This window comes from Coloeus monedula, assembly GCF_965178545.1.
Source record: "Coloeus monedula genome assembly, chromosome: 5".
In the NCBI taxonomy this organism is placed as follows: domain Eukaryota; kingdom Metazoa; phylum Chordata; class Aves; order Passeriformes; family Corvidae; genus Coloeus; species Coloeus monedula.
Window position 1 is genome coordinate 43,239,685 of NC_138785.1, and position 24,158 is coordinate 43,263,842.

The window sequence follows — 24,158 nt, forward strand, 5'->3', positions numbered from 1 at the left end:
AGGTGTGCATTATGCTGGTGTCTGCTGAGCCTTGCAATCCTCAGGATGCCTGCATTACCTTCTTTTAAAATTATTTGACCAGAGGTTAGATTAAAATTTGGAGCAAAATGAAATAAATGGTTGAGGTGTCGGCTCTGTTGGCAGTATCAAGAGACTGCGGCTGCACTTTCTTCTCAGGCATTCCTCCTTTTTCTGCCTTTCCCAGGGAATTATTTTTCTACCTATCAAATAAGATATGTTTAGAACATAAAGTGCTGTTCCCACTTTTTTGTTTCCTTAAAGATGTTCTAGTCTATGTAAATATCAGCCATATATAAAATTTATACTTTTAAACAGGAGTTTGCAGTACTTCCCCTTTAACTGCTGTTTTAACATTTCTTCATTTTTCAGTCTGTCTGCTTATTATTATAATAATATTTGATCTCTTAATACTGTCTGCACCTACTTTTTCTTCTTCCTTTAATTCTTCTGAAATCTCATTCGTTGCCTTTACTTATGCTGTTCTAATCATTAGTAACAGTAGGAACTGCTGGGATAAACTTTGTTTACAGCATGTAATGTTTTCCCTGCCAAGCTAAACATGTTTATAGATGCTGAGCAATTGAACCAGCATGCTGACAAGTCTTTTAAGACCATTCCCACTTTTTGAGATTTCTTGTACAAATGAAGAGAACAGCAGAACAGTAAGCATCTGCTTCTGCAGCTTAAAAGGAAAGATTTGCTAATTACTAGAGCAGCAATGGATCGCTCTCAGGTGGCAAGAGAGAGGGAAGAGGGATGTTTGCTGTCTACCAGAAGTATTTTAACACTTCTCTCTTTTGGTCAGTTTTTGGGCACCTGACAGAATCACTGGTCATCTTACATCCTGATAATCATTATAGACTCCTTCCAGTTTGGAAGGGACCTCAAGGATCACCTGGTCCCTGTTGGCAAAAGCACAGTCTGGACGAGATGGCCTATCATCCTGTCCAGCTGAATCTTAAGTGTCCAATGTTGGGGAAGCCACCACTTCCCACATAATGGAGAGATTATTCCAATGGCTAAATATTCTCATTGTGAAAAGTTTTCCTCTTATGTCCGATTGGAATCTTTCCAGGCATAACTTGCACACATCACTCCTCACTTTTCCATAAGATTCCTTATGAAAAGGGAATCTCCCATCTTCTTAGCAGCCACCCTTCAACGACAGGAACATGGTGATATGGTGTGCCTAAGCTTCTTTTCTCCAAGCTGGCAAATTCAATTTCCTCAGTCTTTCCTCACATGACAGGCTACCCAGTTCTTTGGTCATCTTTGTTGCCCTTTACTGCACCTTCTCCACCCTGTCCACATCTTTCTTGTATAGCAGGGACCAAAACTGAACACAGCATTCCAGATGTGGCCTGACCAGAACTGAGTAGAGTGGGATAGTGGCTTAACTCTCCTGGTGTTGATGCAGCCAAGTCTCATTTTGGCTTTCTTTGCTGCAGCAACAAACTGTTCACTCACACTGAGCTGCTTGTCCACCAGGACCCCCAGGTCCCTTTCCATGGAGCTGTTCCCTAGCCAGGTAGATCCCCAGCCTGTGCTGCTCTCCTGGATTATGTTTTTCCATGTGCAAGACCTTACACTTTTCCTTATTGAACTTCATAAGGTTCTTGTCAGCCTAATTTTTCAGCCTGTCCAGGTGCTCCTGCAGGGTGTCTCTCCCTTCCAAAGTGTCCTCTGCCCCACTCAGTTTGGTGTCACTGACAAACTCCATCCAGGTACACTTGATCCCATAATCCAAACCACTGATGAAGATACTAAACAGCATTGGGCCCAGTATCATTCCCTGGGGGACTCCACTTGTGACAGCTGCCAGTGTGAAAGGGAGCAATTTACCACCACCCTGCAGGTGTGGCCGGTCAGCCGATTCCCCACCCACCTCACGGATCACCCATCCACACCATCACATGCACATTTCTGTAGGAGGAGGCCGTGGGAAACCATATCAAAAGCCTTGGAGATATCCAGGTAGACAATGTTCACTGCTTGCCCCACATCAACCAAGTAGGTTCCTTTGTCATGAGAGGCAGTCAGGTTTGTCAAGCACAATTTGTCCTTGGTCAGTCTGTCCTGGCTTTTCCTAAACATGGGCTTCATTTGACTTGTAACAGCCCCCAGGAAAATTAGTTCCGTAGGTTTCCCAGGGACTGAAGTAAGACTGATGGGCCTATAATTTTGTGGATCCTCTCTTAATTCCTTCAAGTAGACAGGAGTGACATTAGCCTTCTTTCCGTCTTCTCGGATATCCCCCGAATTCCACAACTCGAAGATTATGGAGAGTGGCCTCGCAGTTATATCAGCCAGCTGTCTTTGGTTGGATACTGCCAGAGCCCATCAATCTGTAGAGATCAAGCTCCTGTAATAGTTCACATACCAACTCTTCCTTCACAGATGATAGGTCTGTGTTTGCATCAGCCAGAATTTTTGTTCCCAAGGCCTGGTGCTGGTGAAGGGACACAGGTGAAGAAAGTGTTGGGTACCTCTGCCTTTTCAGCCTTGTTGGTGACTAATTAATCTCTCCTGTTAAACAGCAGGAAAATACTTCTGTTTCTGCTTGTTTACATACCTGCACTGTTTTCAACTGGCATAGAATTTATTTTCATCCTAGTACCTGGTACAGTGCTGTGTTTTAAATTGGTATGAGAATAATGTTGATTACACCCTAATGTTTTAGTCCTTGATGCGTTGTGTTTGCCCTACATCAAAGACTTTTCAGTGTCCCGTACTCTGCCAGTGAGAAGGTCCATAAGAAGCTGTGATAGAGCATGGCCAGGACAGCTGACCCCAACTGGTCAAAGGGATATTCCATACCACAGAAGCCCTGCTCAGTATATGAACTGGGGGGGGCCTATTGCTGCTCATGGGTGGATTGGGGTCAGTGGGTGGTGAGCAATTGTTTTGTGTAATTGCTCATGTTTCTTGGGTTTTATTCCTCTCTCTTCTTTTCCTATTTCCATTTTACTTTACTATATTTCAATCATTAAACTTTTCTTACTTCAACCCATGGGTTTTATCTTTGTTTTGATACTCCTCTCTGTCCCACCAGGGTGGGGTGTATATGCATGGTACTTCATCGTGGTCTGGGGCTAAACCATGATAGTATCTGAAGAGTCCTTTCTTGTAGTTTTTGATATCTCTGACAGATTTCTGTTTGAGCTGAGCTTTTACTTTTCTAACTGCATCTCAGCACACCCTCTCAATGCCCTTGTGCTTACTTGGATGTAATCCTGAAGCTCAGAAGAAGGTTCAGAGAGAACTGGACGAGGTGTTTGGTAAGTTTTCCATTCCTTTATCAAGATTGAAGAAATGGAGATAGGAATGTGCCATGTGGCCATTCTAGGGTTTTAAGTGGCTAGAGGTGGTTAGTATGGGTGCTGGAATGTCTGCAGGATAGAGTACTGAGAAGGCTTCCCAAGTAAAGTGTAGGTTTTTTCTCTTTTTTTAAAGCAGTTATAGACAGCTGCTTATTTGCTGTTGTTTTCTCCCTTTCCCTTTCCTCCTCAGGAAGATATCAAGTATTGAAAGGCACAAATATTCTTGTTATAATTTATGCCCTACTGAGATTTTCCATGACCTGGAGAAGTTTAGTCCTGAGCGATACTTCCCTCAACATTGTAAGAAAAGCACCTGTATGGTTTCCAAATATTTAATGTTATTGATAGTTTGCATGCATCCATCATTTTGGAACTGACATTTCTGGTCTCACTAGGGGGTGATGTGAAGGGCATTTCACCCCTGTTTTCCCTTTCAGTCTTGTGATTGTTTCATGGTAGGCTTTTCAGCTGAGTCTAGGTGTCTTTGGTGTCAGCAAGAGGGCTGCTGCTGTGGTGGCCTCTCTGAGAAAAGGCTAGAGAGGAGAACACAGTTCCTCCTGGCTCCACAATGGATCCACTGCAGGACATAGCAGTGGAGCAATGGCACCTCTGTGAAAAAGTATTTACAAGTGTACAAAAAAATTCTTAACAGACAGCAGAGTGGGGTAGAGCTGGGGGGGAGGAGGGGAAACAGCAGTGCAAACACCAAGGTCAGTGAAGGGGAAGGAAACAGTGCTCCAGGCTCCAGAGCAGAGATTCCTCAGCAGCCTGTGGAGAAACCAGCAGCTGGAGCAGGAGAAAAGTGTGAAGAGGGAGCACTAGAGAGGAACTTTTGCCTTTGTTTCTAACTTCCTCATTATCTGTTTTTAATTTTCTACAAATTAATTTGAATTTCTGAAGTTGAGTCTGTTTTGCCCATGATGGTAACCAATAAGCAATCTTCCAGTCTTTATTTTGACTCATAAGCTTTTGCGTCCTGTTGAGGAGGGGAATGAATGGGTGGGTGTCTGAATGCTGGCCAAGGCTAACCCACCACACCTTCTAACAGGCTGTACTTTTCTGACTGTGTTATGTGCAGGCACATCAAATGTGGACAAAGAACCTCATAGAGAAAATACTGGTACCAAATCTTCCATGCTGCAAGAATGCAGGTAGCAATTTGCAGCACTGGGCTTCTGTGACCTACAGGTTTTCCCTGATCTTAAACTGCTCTGTTTATTCATTCTTCATGACCTCTGGCTTACTTCATGTGGTGTGTTGCATGCTGCTAAATGCTTTCTTTTAACTTGCTGGAGTTTAGCAAGGAGGAGGCTGTGTAGAATCTAGCCAAATCACAGAGAAGTGGGTGGAATCTTCACTTGTGACCTTGGATGAGTTGTGATCATTCATCTTGGGAGCGTGCATTTTCCTTGACACGTTGATGAATGAATATAGGTGCCGTGCTTTGGTGGCTACTTAGCGTTAATGTCTATTAGTTATTACAACATCACTGATTTTCTGTTATTGAAAGACATATTATCCTGGTAGGGAAGATTATGGTTTCTTAGGAGGCAGGCTTTTGTATTCCATTCGGGATAATTCATTCATGCAAAATGTCTTGTAGTGAAGGATCCCAAATGATGGCTGTGGAACAAAGCAGTTGTTGCTGTTTAGTGAGCACTAGGTTGCAGAAACCAAGCGAGGTATGCTTGATAGAGGTGGCATCAAAGCAATCGGTCTGTCTCTGAAAAACAGCTATGGTCTCTGTCTCACAAATGCTGTTAATCTTCTATACCTGTGTGAGAAAGAGTCCACAGAAGGATTTTAAGCTGGAGTCTTCCTCAGGATTTGTTCTTGGAAGCCTAGATTTTGGGCATGAAGCTATAGTAGCCTAGTTTGGGCATGAAATTTAGTATCAGGCCCTAAAATTCCTCTCTGATGACTGGGGAGATCTCTGAGCTCTGCAGCTGTCCAGCTGATGATATATTTTGAAATTGAGACATACTGTGTTATATTTTTTTTGTGTAGATGAGGGCTGTTGGGGGCTACAAATAGCCTGTTTTTTTTCAGAATAGTTTTCTGCATAAAGGTTAATCATGTTGTGATGGTGTGTGTTTAGAAAGAGAGAAGCTCTTGCTAAGAAAAGCCTTTCTTAAGAAAAACAGTTTTTCAGAATGAATTGTGTACTTCTTTATTGTCCTTCTGTTGTATCAGATCCACTTTAGCCTTGTTTTGCTTTTTGGTTTTTTTTTCTTGCTGTAATGGATGATTTTATTGAAGAATCCAAGCTGCATTCTATGGACTATCAGAAGCCTGTCTTGTCATTGTGTCTCTTGGCTGACATAGCTGCCGAACATGTTGTGTGTCTTCTGTCAGCACAGGCAGATAGGCTTCCACTTAGGCAAGAGACTGAATAAAAGTGGGTTTTCACTGTTACAAGCATTTGTAAAAGCAAAGATTCACTAACCAGTGGAGTGCTCACAGAAATCCAATACTGAACACATAGCTCGCTGGGTGAAAAGGAAATGCTAATCACAATCTGGTAGAAAACTAATTTCCTAGAGAACATCCTCCAAAGTTTGTTATGATGCTAAGTCTCGGTGACATAATTAGGCCTCAAAGATGCTAGACCTCTAATTTCTTCTTTCTTGGGTATATATCTTTCTGTCTCACTGCAATGTTTCTTCTGCCTTTTATTAACATCATCACCATTGCCAGCTGCTGGCAGGATGTTGAAATGTTTGTTTTGCAGTGTTCCCTACTGCTTTCCCAATGGTTTTTCATCTTCTCCTTGGTGTCTCACAGGTGTTTTTGGCATTTGTTTTTTTTCCTGTAGAAGGAGTAATCAGCAGTTAGAAGTACAGATTTTTGACTCAGAATCACAAATAGTCACTTCATCTAATTATTGGTCCAATGAAGGCAACAAACTGCAAGACTTTTTGTAAATATGAGGGTATAATTTTTCAGCTGATTTCCATTTTAAAAAGACAAAGGTGAGTCTCTTCGTCCTGCGTGTTTGCCTCCTTCGTAGGATGTCACCTGAAAAAAAGAGGGGACTGATGATTGTGTAATTTGCCTATGTGTTTGCAAGACTGGTTATATATCTCCTGCTTTCTGTCACAAACCATTACAAACAACAGCAAGAGTGACAAAGTTCATTTCCAGTTGTTTACTGTGCAGAAAGATGTAAGTCAGCATTTATGATAAAATCTGCTGGGAGATTGCAGGAACAAAGTGCCAAAATTTACCCCCCTTGATGCCAAGGGTCACAAAAACCTTACTTTTGATGTTCTGAGCTTTCTGTTTGTGTTTCTTATCTTAGTTGTTTTGTTTATGCTGTTTGTTGATTTACTAAAAATGCTTGTGCAGTCAGTGCAGTCATTTTTGGTACAAAGCAAAGAGGACAAATATGACTATGGCCATAAATACCATTTGTGCTTTATTCAGGGGGTGAAGTTTCATGAATTGGCTGTGAACCATGCTGCCTCTACCAAAACTCTGACCAAAAGGTTTCTGTGCACCCTCTTTGAGAAACAGATGCTCAGTAGTCCTGCAGCAGTGAGAAGAGACCCTGGATCCTCTTGAGGTAGGAGGGGAAGCAGTGTTTATGGTGGGTTTGGTACTGTGTCTACCCAAGCACTTTACAAGTTGGGGCACAAGTGCTGGCGCTGCCAGTTGTGTTATTGGCACCCTTTAGCCTGTGCCTGAGCATTCCACAGTTAGATCAGTAAAGGCCATTTGAGCTGAGAAGTGTCAGTGTGCTTTGCAGTGCTGCTGTTAATCAGAGGTCTGTATGGGCTCTGGTTTTTGTAAGCCCTTGAAGCTACCAACCCAGATGAAAAAAGGTATTCTCTACCTGGCCCTTCAGTTGTCATGTTGGACAACACTGGAGCAGTTCTCTGTGGCAAAATGGTGTTGAGCACCTGAAAACAGATTGAGAAAGATGATACTGAGAAAACCCATCTATCCCAAATCAGCAAAAAGGTGTTTTTTCTCTTGATGGTGCTTTGTCTTTTCCTTCTGAGGCATGCAAAGAAGGTTCTCACTCCTCACTTGGCTCAAGCCAAGTGAGGGCAGGAAAGTAGCACTGTTTCCTCTGGCTAGCCTGCCATCAGGAAATGCTAGCAGGCAGCCTCTCCATATGAGTGTTTTTGACTCTGTGTATTTTCTCGGCAGGAAGCTATGCCAGTGGCCTGTGTGGCAGCTCCGCCTCCTGCTCTTTCTGGCCAACTTTTCTGCGCACTCGGCTTACTGCAACTGCAGTGCCGGGTACAGGCAGCGCCAGTTCTGCAGCAGGGATCAAGGCTCAGAGCTGGAGGCTGAGAGGCAATGATGGAGGTCATGGAAATATTCTCAGGGAGACCCCAGCTGCTTCCCTGGGGAGCTGGAGTCATCGCTCTGCTGTTGACAATTGTGACTGTGTGCTCCCTGCCCTCCCTGATGGAATACTGGAGGCGATGGCGGATGATGAACCCAATCCCGGGTATCAGCCCCTGCTATCCTGTGCTGGGAAATGCCCTGCTCTTAGACAGGACAGGAGAAGGTAATGCCAACTTACACTGTAGCCCAGCTGTGAGGTCCCTGCACTGCTTGGGCTTGCTGGAGGAGCCAGCGGTGGTGAGGTGCTTGTTTGGCTGAGTTGTGGCTGGCTGGAGAAGGGAAGTGGGGTGTCAGAGGATATACTGTTGCCTTTAAGTCTCTCTGGGCCTGTGGGCAATCTGCAGAGGGGAACAGTGTGAGGAGTGGGCAGTGAAGAGGAAAGGAGAGGAACTGTGTAAATGTGGCATTATTATTGGTCTCAAAGATTAACTAGAGTTTAAATCTGACAGCAGCTGCTGCTGGGCTCAGACCGTTAAGTTGTTGGTAGGGTGGAGCATGAATGCTGTGGAATGTGTTTTTCCGAGAGGGAGGTGTGCTGGGGGCTCTTGCAGGAAGTGCTGTTTCACAAAATTAAACGCTGTGTCCTCATGACTCTTTGCTGTGATCCAAACAAAACTTGAAACAATTATCTTCCCCCAAGGGAACATGTGCAAGGGACTTCAGCATGCCAAGTTGCTTTTACCCAGACTCGTTTCCAAATCATCTGTGACTTAGATTTATGTGTTAGATGCAAAAGAACTTGCTGAGTATTTACAGTACATCCCTCAAAGGCAAATCTTTTTGTTCTGGTACTGATTAATGGGACCTTCTTTTTGCCAGGTGCTTGAGAGAGCACTAATGTGCTAGATGTTCCCTTTCCATTTGGTACTCATTTTTTAACAGGAACATATTTCTTAAGGAGTTTGTGGTATGAAAGCATTTCTGGGTCTGCTGTCAGTGGCCCACACTCTTCTGTGTGTGTTTGTGATGCCTGTGTAAGTCAGTTCTGCTCTGTGCACATGTGTTGCTGGCTGCTGGCTGTGCTACCATGTATGCTGCCAGAAAAGAGAATAATGGGCCATGGGGGCATGGTGGAGTCAAGTGTGAGTACAGCATTGGCAAACAAATTGCCCAGTGCTGACCCATGCTGAGACACAGTGCCTCTGTTCACAAGGCACACTGTCATATCTGTCCTCGGGATCCAATCCCATATCTAAGTACAAATATGAGAGATCTGTGGTGGATGTGAGGACAAGCAGCTTTCCACAAAGTTGATTTTGAGGAAGCAGTAGGAGGATCATAGGATGTACATACGAGCTGGACTGAGAGATGAATCTTTTTTTATTTTTTTCCTCTTTTTAAAAAATCTTCTTAAAAAAAACAAACCAAACCAGAACATTGCTCTCTCTCCAGAAAGCGTGGAAACTCTGATATTCTGTGTAGTCTCCAATCTCATTTGTTAGCAGGAATTGCATAGCTCCTATGCTTTAATTAAGGAATCACAAAGCTCCCATGTCCAGCCATCTTTGTTCTTGTTTATTTATGTAGAAGTGAGTGAAGTTTGGGGTTTGTAGTCTTTTTCATTAAAAATATGACAAAAAAACTTTAAAAAAGGATAAGGTTTTATAGAAGAAAGGGAAATAACTTTTCCCATGATGGGGAATTTTTTGTTGGTATTGGTAGACAATTTCTGGAAAATGTGCTATTTTAATCATGGCAATGTTAGGAAAAATATTTAAAAAATAGCAAAATAATCTGACACTCTTAATCGTGTTGGATTAGGTGTCATTAGAACTTTTCCTAAGACTAGGGAAAACTGTATGTGGGCATCTGTTAGGAAACTTCTTTTTTTTTCTCCTTTTTTTTTTCTTTGATTTGGGGACCTTTGAATTTTCAGCTCTGCAGAGGCTTGTAAAGGTATCATTTGTTGTTTAAGCTTGTTTCTGAAAGGGCAAAGAAGTGTTTAATCCTTGAACATTCAGAGAGTGGCCCCCACCTCTAATATTGCAGAATGAACCTGAATTGTCCTCTGTGATGAGATAGTATCAAAGGCCTTTTTGAATCAAATAAAGCACCATCTACTACTCTTCCCTTGCCAACAGATTCAGCTATCTCCATGCTTTCTGTATAGCTAAACTGACAAGACATGGAATGGATAAGTGTATAACAATGTGGGAGGAGAATTCGCTGGGTTGCTGAGCTCACTGGTATGAAGTCCAACAGGCAGCTGGACAGCAGTGGTATCTCTTGGGTTGATCTGTGGCAGAAATGATGCTGTGAGTCTGTCCCCTAAGAGATTAGGATACCTGGATGGTAAAATCCACATTTGCAAAATATGCTGGTTGGTCATAGCAGCAGGTTAAAACTACAACAAAATCAAAATTGCAAGGCATGTGGTACAAAAGAGTTCATTACAGAAGCCTTATTTTATAAACGCCCCTTGTTGAAGCTCTACTCTGATTTTCTATTCCAGGTTTTTTTAAACAGCTTCAATGTTATACTGAAGAGTTCAGAAGTTGGCCATTGTTCAAACTTTGGATAGGACCATTGCCTGTCATGGTTTTGTATCACCCTGACAGTGTGGAGGTGAGTGTGCTGGTCTCCTGTCTCTTCCACTGTCATGCAGAGCGGTGTCCAAGCTGTTAGTTTCTGTTAACATAATTTTTGTTAAAAAGGGCTTGGACTGATTTGCTTTGTGGTGGTCCTCTGAGTTAGTGCTAAAGAAAGGCATAAAGGGAAGGAATATAAGAAGGCCTAGTCAGAGAGGATTGGGGGAATACTGAAGATGACCAGCACCAAAGCAGCATCTCCTTTAGCTTTGTTTTCACATGTGTGATAGCTTCTGCTTGCGAGATCAGACCAAGCAAACAAATAGCAGGGAAGATGGGACCACTGAAATAAGAATAGAACATCATGAAATTCAGGTTGCTATGCTTGTGTCTCTTTGACAGACTTCTGCATTAGAACTTGGTGGGTCTGTTTTGATGCCATGAAATGTAGTCATTAGTTTTGCTGTTGACAGTGATTGTCCTTGCACTAGGAAGACAGTATTGTTTCTCTGCTGGAGTGTTTATTGAAGAAATAATGAAGAAATCTCTCTCCATCTAACAAGTGATATTTTTTCCTCTCCGTTCATTTTTTTTCTGACAGGTTATCCTGAACAGTTCAAAACATATAGAAAAATCGTACCTGTATGACTTCCTGCATCCATGGCTGGGCACTGGACTTCTGACAAGGTATAATGTACAATGAAATGCAGGGGCACTGCTGTCTTTCTGAAATGATCAGGATATATGGTAAGAAGAGGTCTTGGTGGCAGGAATGCTGTGTGTATTTCTGAACAAAGAGATCGTGTGCGTTGCTTATATCAGCTGGTCATTCTGCAGACCAGTAGGATGGGCCTGAGGTTGGTGATGCTTTGGGTTAGGATCAGAGAGTGCACCCTTTCCTTCATTTCATTCATGAAGTGAAAGATCATGAGAAGTGAGACTGAGTAAGAGCATAAGTCAGGAATGGAGAGACAGAGGAGCAGTGGTGTAAGGGTTTGGTGTCCTCCAGTCTTGGAAGAGTAAAGGAAGGATTGGTCTGGATGATGGAGATATTCAAGAGTCAGAGCAAGGTGAGTATAGAGTGGCATTGGTACCTTTGAACCTTTTCTGAGTTTTTGCAAAAAGGTCAAGGTCTCCATGTTAGTAGTGAAGCTTTGTTGCTTGTTTGGAGCCCTCAGAGGTGGATTCCTCTCTTTTTACAATACCATGGTATTGTAAAAGCCAGCCGTGATCATGTGGTGTGGGAAGTGCAACTTCCTGTTCGAGGATGAGGCATGCATTTAATCTGAGTTTTGTTTACAGCCTTTAGGAAGGCAGTAAGTAATCAGTAGCAATGTGCAGAGGTGAGGTCCACGGGCATCAGGCATGGTTTATCCTCACTGTTCTTCCTTAGTCGTTGTTTTTTCTTCCTTCTTACAGAGGTATTTTGGCTTCCTTGTGCTTGCAAAAATGTAATGCAAGAGAATGTTCCAGCCTCTGCTGGTTAGGGGCAGCAGTGGCAGACAGCAAGCAGATAAGCTGGCCTGTGGAGTGCCTCAATAGCAAGTTAACAGGGGCAGTGGTGTGATGGTTTTACCATGTAAGCAGAAGTGCCAGCTGTGTGCCTGTGGGGCAAGTGATTTAGAAAAAGTGAACAAGGACCCCAAGGAAGCTGGTGTCATTCACTGTGGCTCCATGCTTGTCACTGGCATGTGGGAAGTGATCGCTTGTCTCCAGGAAGTAGATTTTAGCCAGGCCTTGAGGCAGTCATTTTCACAACTTCCCTAGGCCCTAGTTCTCTGCAGGCCTCATTTCATGGTCAGCAGATAAAGACAAGCATAACTACTGATTCAGAGAGATGGTGGGGTGGGTTGAGGCCTTGATGCTGAATAGCTGTTTTGGCCTCTGGCTGTCTTCTGCTTGGTCCCTCTGAGCCTGTACACTGGCCAACAAGGATGTATTGTCTGGAGGCTTGTTGGCATCTCTGTTGAGACCAGCTGGAGAAATGGTGGCTTTTGCTTCCAAGAGATCTGAAACAAGAAATATTTACGTTTGCTTCTTCTGTGGAGTGCTATGAACAGCTTGAAGAGACATCTACAGTGTGTCCACCTCTTCCAGGCTGCAGTATTTACTGTGTACTTCCTGTAATGATGAGGGTTTTATTTTTGACTCGGAGTTTTTTGGCCTTCCTTCTCCCCATTAATTTACAGCACTGGAGACAAGTGGCGGTCACGGAGGAAGATGATAACTCCCACATTCCACTTTGCAATCTTGAATGACTTTCTAGAGGTCATGAATGAACAAGGAAATATTTTGGTGAAGAAACTTGAGAAGCATATTGACAAGGAACCATTTGATGTCTTTATGGACATCACTCTGTGTGCCCTTGATATCATCTGTGGTAAGTCCTGTTCAGTTATTGTGGTGGGACTGTGAATGATGCAGAAGATCATGAGTTCAGCTGTGCCAGTTTGTGTAAGATGATTGAAGAGGAATGTCCCTGCATATATGCTAAATGCATTTCCATCCTTCCCAGCCTTTTTCCCAGGGTTTATTAAGTGCATCTGAGCAGGTGAGTTTGTGGGATTGGCAGGATAGAGGTTGCAGTCCAAAGTAAAGTTGTCTTGAGGAGCAGGATTCCTGGATATAGAAATACAAAGAAAGTTCATTCCCTGCAAAGGGATATGTGTATTCACTTGTTGAAGGGATGGTGTGATGATAGATAGAAGCTGGGAGCAGTAGTAGCTTACTGTTTATGCTTGCATTTCGCTTTGCACTTGTGAGATGTTGATGTTTTCCTCCTAGAAACAGCAATGGGCAGGAATGTGGGTGCTCAGAAGAATAAGGATTCTGACTATGTTTCTGCTATTTACAGGTAAAGGCACGTTTTCCTTAGTTTGTAGCTGAGCTGGAGTTGATGCTGCTGGTGTCAGGAGGGAAGGCCAGGGTGTCAGAGAGAGAGGGGTGTAAAGCACTGGAACAGACTAACCCTGAGTCACTAAATACCCTGGAGGTGTTTGAAAGACATGTACCTTTGGCACTTAGGGTTATGGTGTAGCAATGGACTGTTCTGGCTTAACACTAGGTTAATAGTTGGGCTCAATGATCTAAAAAGTCTTTTCCAACCTAAATTCTATGGTCTCAATGCTGACTTTTGATGGAGCTTGTTGAGACAGGTATGATACAAAACAGGAGTAAGACCTGGAGGGTTTGATTATCATCGGTTCCTTGGCCTTTTCCAAATTGTACCACAAGTGGGCTTGAAGTTGGTAATAATTACTCCTCTGCAGCTAAAGCATGTGCAAGAGCTGAATAGCAATGACAATCAGCCCTTCCAAATATACTCCAGTTGTGTTTGAGCATTCTTGAAGTCTCATATTGTCAATTTTAAATACATTTTAAGTGCTTTTACATGTGGTCTGGTATCTGGACATTCAACTAGGAATGCAATGCTCTCAGAAACTGTTTGAGTTCTTGGGGCAGATATTTTGGAAGCCTGTCATGAGTAGTCTTTACAACACGGCCAGTGCTTTACTGAAGTGGGGTGTGACTGGACTGGATGACTTAATAGGACTGTTTCAAGAGGATTTCAACTAAATGAGAATATGCTGTCCTTCTCAGAAATCAATGCTTAAAGATATAAAACATGGTGATCCTGGGACAAGTAACAGAAATTTTGAGATGGTGTAAAATCAAGAAACAATTGTGAATGGCCTTCCTTTAAAATTAGGGGTTTAAACCTACACAATATGTTAAGTTCTACTTCATTAGGATAGGTAGAAGTCTTTTTTTTTCTTCTTGAAATGTGCTATAATTTGGGGGTTTTTGTCAAGTAATGTTACATGATATAATGGTTTTGCCTCTAGGATGAGTGATCTAATCCAACAGCGACAGAAGAGCCCTTGGCTTTGGCCTGATTTTTTGTATATATTGTTCGAAGAAGGAAGAGAGCACAAGAGGAACCTCAACATCCTTCACAATTTCACAGATACAGTATAGAGTCCTTTTTTAAAAATTTTTTATAATGATAATTTTCATTGTTGGAGCAAAGTTTTGCAGTCAGAGCTTCCAAATGAGGGTGAGGTTCAGCCTCCTTGTTATGCTATCTCTCTATTGGGATGCTGAGGAATTCCCTGAAAAGAAGGCAAGAGCTGACTTCCCTTTCAAGATTTCTGTTGAATTTAAACAAGGAATTAGACTACTCCAAGGGAGTGTCAGAACTTGCAAGTCCTTTGCAACTGAAACAAACAAGAGAAATTCGTGGAACTCTTGTTCTGCCCCAAAAGCTCCACATCTGGATCACCCACAACAGCTCACTGCCAGGTTTGGAGCGTAAGCATAGGGCTCTGCATGGTAGTGCCATTTAGTCCAGCCATCAGAAACTGAAGCCTGTATTCATTTTCCCCTATTCAGAGCAGAACTGCTGAGACTAGTAAACACATGCAGGTTCCCACATCAGCAGTAAGGCACTTTCACACAGAAATTATTAAGCATGCATCACTCACTTGGCATGAAATGAAGTTTTCTCTCACCTTGTTAGACTGTGGAAGTAACAGCCCTTTCTCTCACCAAATAATTCCTATGAACTTTGACTACATATTATCAGCGACATTGACTGTGTTGTTTTTAAGTACTTCATGTTTTGCTCCCTTTTATTGGAAGTTGCAGCAGTGAGGCATGAGAGAGGCTCTTAAGAGGACCTAAGGTAACACTTGCACTCCTCCCATGCTGGGCTGGTGCACTGAATATAAGAAGCCAAATCTTAGAAGATGACAAAGGACTGTAAATAGTAATGTCACGTGGTGTAGGAGCTGACAGCAAGCACTGAAGGATGGGTCAATACGTGACACATGTGCAAGTTCAGTCAGGAAAACAATGTGTGTATATGGAACTGTATTTTTTTCTTCCATTCAGTGATTCCACCAAACAGAATTGCATACTCCACACCCTTTTAAAATATTTTGTTGGTTTTAAGAGCAATGCCAGTTTATTGAAGGGTTCTGTTTTGGTTTTGCAACAACAGTGGCAACAATAAGAAATTTATGTCTGTTATTGGGTTTGTACTTTGACATAAAAAAGGGAAATTCAGCCATTTTTCTCATACTGGAGAAAATTTGGGAAGCTTTAGTGTAGTGGGTTCAGTGATACTATGTGTAGCCTTGATGCAAGGTTATGGGATACCCTGTCTTCTCTTCTGAGTTTTTCAGAGGTTGGAAGTGAGATCTTTCCCTAGTTATCAGATAGGATGGAGAGGATCTTATTGCTAATTAGCATGTTCACACTGTGGTGATTTTTTTGATATGCTGTTGCCATTGTTGGCATTCATGATTGGCATGTTCCAGATACTCTGGACATGTTTACACTTCTTGATGAGCCCCAAGTTGTTTATGTAGTTTGGCTATCTATTTTCTTGATCACACGAAGGCCGTTCAAGGTTTATTCTGTTGCTTGGGGCAAGAGAGATTGGTCATAATTCACTACTAATACAAAAAGTCAGTTAAATTTCATGACCTAATGCTGACAGCTGTGCTAACTAGCTCATGTAGATTGCTACAGATGGATGTTGTTGTTTTGATAAGTTAGGACAAAACTGCATGAGGCAGATAGCATGCTTGTGCTGAATTCATCATGTCTCATGTAATGGTTCTATTCTCAGGTCATTGCAGAAAAAGCTGAAGAACTTAAAAGCACCAGGCAAAACAAACATGATAATGATGGCAGCTCTGAAGAAAGTGGTCCCAAAAAGAGAAAAGCATTTTTGGACATGCTGCTGAATGCCACAGATGATGAAGGAAACAAATTGAGCTACAGGGACATTCGTGAAGAAGTGGATACTTTCATGTTTGAGGTAACCAAGGAACTCATTGGTTTATTGCTCCTTTTTTTTTGTTTTGGATGTTTTTGTTTGTTGGGGTTTTTTTTGTTTTTTTACCTCCAAACTCGAGATTCTGAATTTGCAGGGGGTGACTCTTGTCTTAGTTCAGGAGGTTGCTTTTAGCATGATTTTATTTTAGCCCTGGAAGCCTAAGAGGAAATCTGAATGTTTCTATCCTAAAGTGGTAGGATAGAAACATCGGTGTGCCCTGGGAAAATGTTGGACAATGCATATGTGGCAGGCCCTGCCTATGTGAGCAGGTTCTACTCATGAAAGCAGGTGAGAAATAAAAGCTTAGTGGCTGACATGGACCGTGGGCTCTTGGCTTTTGTTGCAAACCTCATTAACACTGAAGAGAGCTCTAAATAGTTTTAGTTTTTTGACTTGCATTTTGTCATGTTTCCTCATATTTTTCCCTTGCTACATTTGCTGCACTCTTCTGGTTCTGTTGTCCACTGTGCATCACTGCTTTGTCTTCTTGTAGAATATTGTCATAGAATGGCTTGGGTTGGAAGGGACCTTAAAGATCGTCTAGTTCCAACCCTCCTGCCACGGGCAGGGATGTCATCAACTAGATTAGGTTGCCCAGGGCCCCATCCCACCTGGCCCTGGACACCTTGAGAGACAGGACATTAAAAATTTCTCAAGGCAACATGTTCCTCACTAATTTCTGAGTAAAGAATTTCTTCCTAACATCTAACCTAAATCTCTTCTCTTTTAGTTGAAAATCATTCCCTCTTGTTCTATCACTATCTGCCCATGTAAAATGTCACACTCCCTCTTTTTTTTTTTGTAAGTCCTCTCTAAGTACTGAAAAGCCACAATTAGGTCTTCCTGGAGCCTTCTTGTCTCCAGGCTGAACAACCAACTCTCTCAACCTGTCTTCATAGGAGATGTGTTCCATCCCTCTGATCATCTTTGAGGCTCTTCTTCTTGTCTGATTTCCTGTCTAATGAAGGATCTAAAGAAGATTTTTGAGTTTTCCACACCCTTCCATTAGATGGACCTGAATTCTATCTCAGAAGAGCTTATTTCATAGAACTGTATTAATACCGTTGTAACCTAGAGAAACTCTCTTCTCATCTTGCCATGTCTGTACTACAGCTGCATCCTGAACTTCACAAGTGTGCTTTTTTAGTATCAAAATCCTTTTTTGGTCAACTTTTCCCTTTCCTGTTTACCCCTTTTTTTGTGTTTTTTCCCCCCCTTCTTTTGTTCACCTTTCATCTCCCCTTTCTCCTCCTTCCCACAGTGCTGGGAACTAGTGGTTGATTTCTTTCTCATATAAAACCAAGTATTTTCTCCTATGGCTACTGTACTATGTCTCATTAGACCATATTTAGATAGTTTTGTAAAGCTTGCAAGTTGTGTCCATTATATCTCTCCTGTGATAGTCATTGGCCCCCCCAGATGTTGACTGGACAGTAACCAAAAAGATGAATATGCATCTGATTCATTGTGTAGATAATGATAGTTCATGCAGCTCCTGAGAATCAGAAGAGAGGGATTTTGCTTAGGTTATTTCAATACTTTTCCCTTTTGGTCTGTTTTCAGCACAATCGTGGATCATCTTTTACCTTGGTAGCTAGTGTGTGGAATAGAGTTATTCATTCTTGATTCTTGCTTTTCTCATGGTCATGGGACTAATAAGTCTCTTCATACTACCTTCACACCTAAGTATTTACGAAGCCCACTGGTGCATGGGAATTGAGTTGAAGTGAATATCATTGTAAATCTGGACCTGTAGGGCCATGATACAACAGCAGCTGCTATGAATTGGGTCCTGTACTTGCTTGGACATAATCCGGAAGTTCAGAAGAAGGTTCACAGGGAATTGGACGAGGTGTTTGGTAAGTTTCCATTCCCCCTTCACTGGGGTTTTGCTGCATTTGTGAGTGCAAATGTGTTAAAAGCCTAGAAGTAAAAGGGGATTTAAGAGCATGCCTTGTGGCCCTTCTGGAGCTTTCAGCAGCTAGAGGTTGTTGGGATGGGTGCGGGAAGGTCTGTAGGGGTGTACAACCAACCTTATGTCTTTGGGGCAAGATATGCATGTTCAATATATTTGTAGCACCTTCTTGTATGTAGTCTTGGTTCATGATGAGAGTTTCTGAGGGGATCCAGGATGAGTTTGTTTAGCCAAAGATGGGGAGTTTTGTTCTTGGTCATCCCTCTATTTGTTTTTGGACAGACAACACTGAGCGTTCTGTGACAATGGATGATTTGAAGAATCTTCGATACCTTGAATGTGTTGTGAAAGAAGCTCTTCGTCTCTTCCCTTCAGTTCCCATGTTTGCCCGTACCTTGAGAGAGGATTGCTGTATTCGTAAGTAGTGTTCTGTGTTTGCCATTTCCCCTCCTGTTAGCATTTCTGCATTGTTTCCCAAATAAAGGGCAGCATTGTTTTATTTTTTACTGTTCTGCTGTGTATAGGAAGTCACTTGTTTGCTGTTGTTTTGACTCTTCTTCTCCCTTTCTCTCTTCTCTTTAGAGGGATATCAAGTACCAAGAGGTGCAAGTGTCCTTGTTTTAACTTATGCCCTGCACAGAGACCCTGAGATCTTCCCTGAACCGGAGGAGTTCAGGCCTGAGCGATTCTTCCCTGAAAATTGTAAGGGAAGGCACCCATATGCTTATGTGCCCTTCTCAGCTGGTCCCAGGAACTGCATTGGTGCGTATCTGAAGAGGAAGCCCTTGTAACAGTTCTTCTTTTGGATGTGGTAACTGAGACAGCAACAAGTACTGTTGGTATAGTGTTCTTCCTCACTCCCAGTCCCTGAATTCTGGGCACTGTGTGCCCTGCAAGCCTAGTATTTTAACTACTAGATTTGTTTCTTCCAAGAGATTTCCTTTCTTCCTAGGGACCAGTGTCTATCTTGCTGATATTTCTTCCTCACTGCCTCTGCAGCCTGGAAGCATGTTATTGGGCTCCTGTGTTAGGACATGATTGCTTCCAAATTTTTCATCCTTAGTGTCAGCAACACAGAATGAGAGAAGACACATGTCCTGTACCTGCTTTGCTCTGGAAACACCTCATCTGTCTCTCTCATGATCTGAGCTGGATGTCCCAAGCATGTAATCTGCAACTGATGTAGTCTTTCCCTATTTCTGACACTGTAGTTGGTTTGGTGTTTTCACTGTTATCCCAGAACTCATTAGCATTTCAGATGCCACTGAGACACTTGGCATTTATGTGCGCTCCAAGTAGAGGCATTGTTGTTTATATTGTAGAACTTGTGAAACGACTGTTCCCTACACTGATTTTAAATGCAGATGGGGAACATCCAAAGGTTATCATGCCACTTACAAGAATGGGAAATATTACTTCTTTTGGTTTCTTTGGTTTTGTTTGTTTGGTTTCGTTTCTGTTTTTGGGGGATGGGATTTATTTGTTTTGATTTGTCTCATTGGTAGCAGGTGCCCTTTTCCATAAGAGCAGTAAACTAGGTCTTTCCTTGTTCTAAAGAGAAATCGAATTTAATATACCATGTCTAGCTAGTTCCTGAGTATGCAGGATGATGTGCAGGAGAGGTGGCTCATTAATATCATTGCAGAAGTGCGTCGTGTATCTGTATGTAGGGACTTCCATCTATGTATATGATACAGAGGGGAGAACATAAAAACTTCTGAGCACTGCATTTGTGTCCTGTCTCCATTTTTTAGTTTTTGTGAACTGCCTGGGTTGTGGCACTTGGTTTAGTTTCCCTCACTTTTCTCTGTTCTCATGTTTCCTCCTTCACCTATGCTGAAGTGCAAATCGAACTTTGCCCTCTGTGCTACCAAATCATCAGTCTGTGTGAGGCTTAATGACCATTGAAGGAAGGTCTGTCTGTCATTCTGTTGCAATTGCATCTCCTTTGCTCCTCTCTACATATATGGAACCATGAGATTTTTCTCTCCCCACTGTCCCTGTGCTGCATCTTCTGCTCTGGTGTGCCATCCATGCCCCCTGCGTAGTCCATCCAAGAGACATGACCAGGCTGTGTTTTGTAGTAGTTCCGTACGAAGTGTTGACTGTTTCCACATTGCTGTTTGAGTTCTTTGTACTATGGGAAAGAGGATGTGCTGTGTATCCTTCCAAGAAGGCCAGAGTTTTCAGGCAGAGAAAACTGCTAGTGCTAGTTGTGTCCATATGAACTCGATTTTGGCCTAAAGCTAGTTCTGTTCTTAAGTCCTGTGAGCATGCAGGTGTGGCAAGAGTTGATGCAGCCTGACAATAACTATTTTTTTTGTCTGCCCTGTAACTCATAGGTCAGCGCTTTGCACAAATGGAGGAGAAAACTATTCTAGCCCTCATCCTGAGGCGCTTTTGGGTGGAATCATGTCAAAAGCCAGAAGAGCTTGGTTTATCTGGAGAATTGATTCTTCGTCCAAATAATGGCATCTGGATTAAACTGAAGCGGAGACCAAATGCTGGATCAGAATGAAAGAGTTTACTTCTGAAAGTTTTCAATCTATTTAGGCTGAGATATATTTTAAAATCAAATATTTTGATGTCAGTCCAGCAATTTGTTAAAACTATTTGTTACTGTTTAATTAAAGAAGATGTAGTAATAGTCCTAATTGCTCTAGTTTTGTAGTGCTTGTGAATGTCTTGTTAATCTTTGAAATGCAAGTCTTCAAACCTTAAATTTTTGTGCCTTATCTGCAAAGATGAAACAATTCTATTGCCACAGGGCCACAAAAACTTAAACTGTGGTAATAACAACAGCAATGCCTGTGGTGAAGTGATTAGCTTACATGCCATAGCATTTTCCAGGTAACTGGAAGTCTCAAGTATTTGTAAGATTTTCAGGTTTCTTTGGTTCTGAAAGATACAAGTGATCATTCTTCCTCTTGGCACAATATTTTTCCTTTTTTTGGTGATGACTGCCTCTGTAAAGACCAAGCAAAAATCTCTGATAATTTCACTTCTCCTTGGTAAACATTTACAGTAATTCTTAAGAAGGGAGCGCTCTGAATTATTTTTTAGCAAACTGTACCAAAAGCATTAATCTGTATAACCATAGCAGGGACTAGACAGTGTGCAAATTACACAGGATTTCATAATGACAGAAGCACTCTATTATTACATACTTTAAGAATAAACTTCTACTATGCCTCAATGTGGACTGAAATTGTATCTGTTGAAATTGCGTGCCTGTGTGCAGGTGAATGACTGATAGATAATTACTTCTTAGCATGAGTTCCTCTACAATGATCAATCAACTAGATTTTACTGTGCTAAAGCTGACACGATGAGCCAGTGTTCTCTTGCCTTCTACTGCCCTGAAGGCAACATACAGAGTTTTTTGATAATTGATGTTGAAGAGGAATTTCAGTGATGGAATGAGGTGCCTGTGAAAGTTTCTGTCTGATTGTACCTTCAGCACAGGTCAAAAACTGCTACAGGCCATCTGGACAATGGCCTCTCCATGATTTTTGCAAGCTCTGAAGAAAAAGGTGGTGCTAGACCAAGCTGAGGTCCTCTAGCTGGTCTGGCCTTTACTTGTGCCCTATGCTTTGGGGCTCCTTTTGGCTGGTAATGAGTTGCTCCAGCACGATGCCTGGTGCTGTACAGAGAGGGGTGCCCACCGATAACCACACTTGTGTCTTTAGCTGTTCTTGCCACTTGGTGGTGAGGGCTTTTGGTGTGTTGTTGTCTTTAGGTTGTTCTTGGGCTGTGGGCAACCTGCATAGGGGAACTGGATGAGAAACTGGAGGTCAGAGCTGATACAACCAACATAGACTGGTCCACTCTAATGATTAATGTGTTACAAAATAAGAAAGGAGTAATCTGTCCTTACTGGTTTTGCTGAAATTTACAGATTCTTTCTTTTGTCTGTTTCCATGTGCCCTTTTAACAACACTTAGTCATTTAATACCTGGGATACTGCTGTACTTTGCATAATATCTTAATAAAGAGAAAATAATTTCTATGTTTCACAAGTAAATTAGAGGTTTCCTTGAACCTGACCAATTCTTTATATTCTGATAAGCCTATTTTTTACCATTTTCTGAGGATCTTCTAAAAAGAAACTATTTAACTGATTAGTTTACGTAAATGAAATCACAGAGCTTGCAAATAGTCTATAATTGCTACCTTTATTTTACCATTAAGAAAAAAATGTCTTTAACAATAGTAATACTTGCATTCTTCAGCCTTCTTTTTCAAAGATAGGTTTCACTGCTGTATAATAACAAGAATTTCAGTTTACAGGGCTGAATGTAAACATTGTCTTCTTTATAATGAGATAACTTTTGAGATCATCTTCATATGTTAATGCATACAATACAAATGACATGTTTTCCAAAGAGACTCTAAGTTAAGGAATTATTTCATGCTTTTGGGTACTTGGCAGTGTGAACTTTCAAGGTAAACAAGATTGGCATCCAGAATATGTTTGCCAGGAGATTTGGCATGTAGTTGAAACCTGGAGAAGTACCTCATGTCATAAGCTATGTTCTTAAGTTGAGGACTTTCAAGACAAATGAAAACTAATATTACTTCCTTTTCTTTTGTGGGGTATGTTTTGTGGAAAAGGTTTGTAAATAGACCAAATGGAAACAATTTTTTCCATAAGATAATTTTTATGACTTCTATCTACACTGACCAATATTTTTTCTTGCACTTTGCTTTTGTACCATGCTCTTCTCACCTAATGTGTGTATATCTCATATAATTTCCTTATACTCTCCAAAATGAGCAAGAAAATAATTGAGACAAAAACTGGATAAAACTATAATAAGAAACTCATTATGAAAAGTGCATGGGCTCAACTGCTGGCACAGGGTTGCCAAAGTGAAAAGTCCCTATTTAGTGATGCACAAAGTATCTCTGCCAAGATGAGCACTAATGTAATCCTGTAATCTTTGTATTCTGAAATGGCAGTGATCTCTTATCTTCTGTTGTGAAAATTTGTTCTGAAGCAATCTGAGGCTGCTAAGGAAATAAATATTGGGGAAAACAGTACCAAACATACAGGGAACTTTGTGCCTGCAGGGTAGCTGTTAAATACCTAGCACTGTGTAGTGTGCTTTTATTAGGTTAAATCATGTGATATGTAGTAATCATTTGGTAGTGATCAGCAACAACCCTCTGGGTGTGGGGCTTTTTTTTGTTATTTTTTTCTGGGTTTTTGTTTCTTTGTTTTGGGGTTTTGTGTGTGTGTGTGTGCGGGTTTCCTGTAGGACTGAGGAATGTAGCACAGCCTTGCCAGGTTTCCTGATAAAATAATGGGACAATAAAATATTGTGTAATAAAAACTGTGCATAATAAAAAATGTGCATATTAGCTGTTTGTGATTTTTTTTCCTGTGTTTTAGGTATCTGCTGATGGTATTAACATAGCAGCTGAACTCTAGAGCAAAATATTACACCTTCTGTAAAGATCCTTTTTGTATGGTGTCAGAAAGGACACAGCTTTCTACTGGGATAACAGAAATGGAGTGTGTGAGTGTTTCTGGATCATGGTTTACAGCTGTTAGGAGGTACAGTGACAACAAACAATGTGTGACCTCCCTCTGGTGGGAGGTTCTGCTTGAGAGCAACTGTGGGTGCCTCAGAGGCAGTAGAAGTTTCCAGCTACCTTGACACAAACTGCTTTTTGGCCTCTGAAATCTGCATGTTTGGGACACATGCAGGAGGTGGAATAGTGGTGCTTACTAAGTATCCACCTGCCTTCCTGAATTTAATCCTCATGTTGAAAAAGACAAAACCTCATATATATAAATGTTAGTACACTGCTACAAACAGATCATTTTGCCGTATTTGAGCTCACGTCATGTCCTCTTCCAGCAGCTAAAAGACTCAAAGAGCCTTCAGAGAATCCTACCCCAATTTTCTTCCTAAAAGAGTATCAGTGCCACTCCCTGGCAAAACTCCCAGTATAGAAGTACCTCAGTTTATACTCAGGTCATATTTAGAAGATGACCTTAATAGTCTGCATGGATTAAAAGATTAAAAACTAAATTAACTCACTTTCTAAACCAAACCAATACATACATCTGAGAGTCTTCTTAAAATGGGAGTCTCAGGTATACTCTGCTAAGTGTAACTCCATCTTTTGTTCAACAAATGGACTTTTCTATTTGATGCCTG

General features: G+C 41.7%; 1 protein-coding gene across 1 annotated transcript; it reads left to right on the plus strand.

The window, feature by feature from the left end:
- The first annotated feature begins 7,600 nt into the window (after positions 1 to 7,600).
- Positions 7,601 to 21,670, plus strand: CYP4V2 (cytochrome P450 family 4 subfamily V member 2). The gene is made up of 11 exons (XM_082282624.1): positions 7,601 to 7,863; positions 10,153 to 10,265; positions 10,830 to 10,915; positions 12,418 to 12,608; positions 13,013 to 13,082; positions 14,074 to 14,200; positions 15,864 to 16,055; positions 17,830 to 17,932; positions 18,271 to 18,405; positions 18,571 to 18,750; positions 20,331 to 21,670. Exons 1-11 carry the CDS (start codon positions 7,650 to 7,652, stop codon positions 20,504 to 20,506), a joined length of 1,587 nt encoding a protein of 528 aa, XP_082138750.1. The 5' UTR covers positions 7,601 to 7,649; the 3' UTR covers positions 20,507 to 21,670.
- The last annotated feature ends 2,488 nt before the right edge of the window (positions 21,671 to 24,158 follow it).

What these genes read in the sequence shown, in the direction of transcription:
- CYP4V2 (XM_082282624.1), top strand. Translation starts at nt 7,650, where the DNA reads ATGATGGAGGTCATGGAAATATTCTCAGGGAGACCCCAGCTGCTTCCC. An exon ending in TTCACAATTTCACAGATACA is followed by an intron (nt 14,201 to 15,863) that starts GTATAGAGTCCT and finishes TTCTATTCTCAG; the next exon opens with GTCATTGCAGAAAAAGCTGA. An exon ending in GAGAGAGGATTGCTGTATTC is followed by an intron (nt 18,406 to 18,570) that starts GTAAGTAGTGTT and finishes TCTTCTCTTTAG; the next exon opens with AGGGATATCAAGTACCAAGA.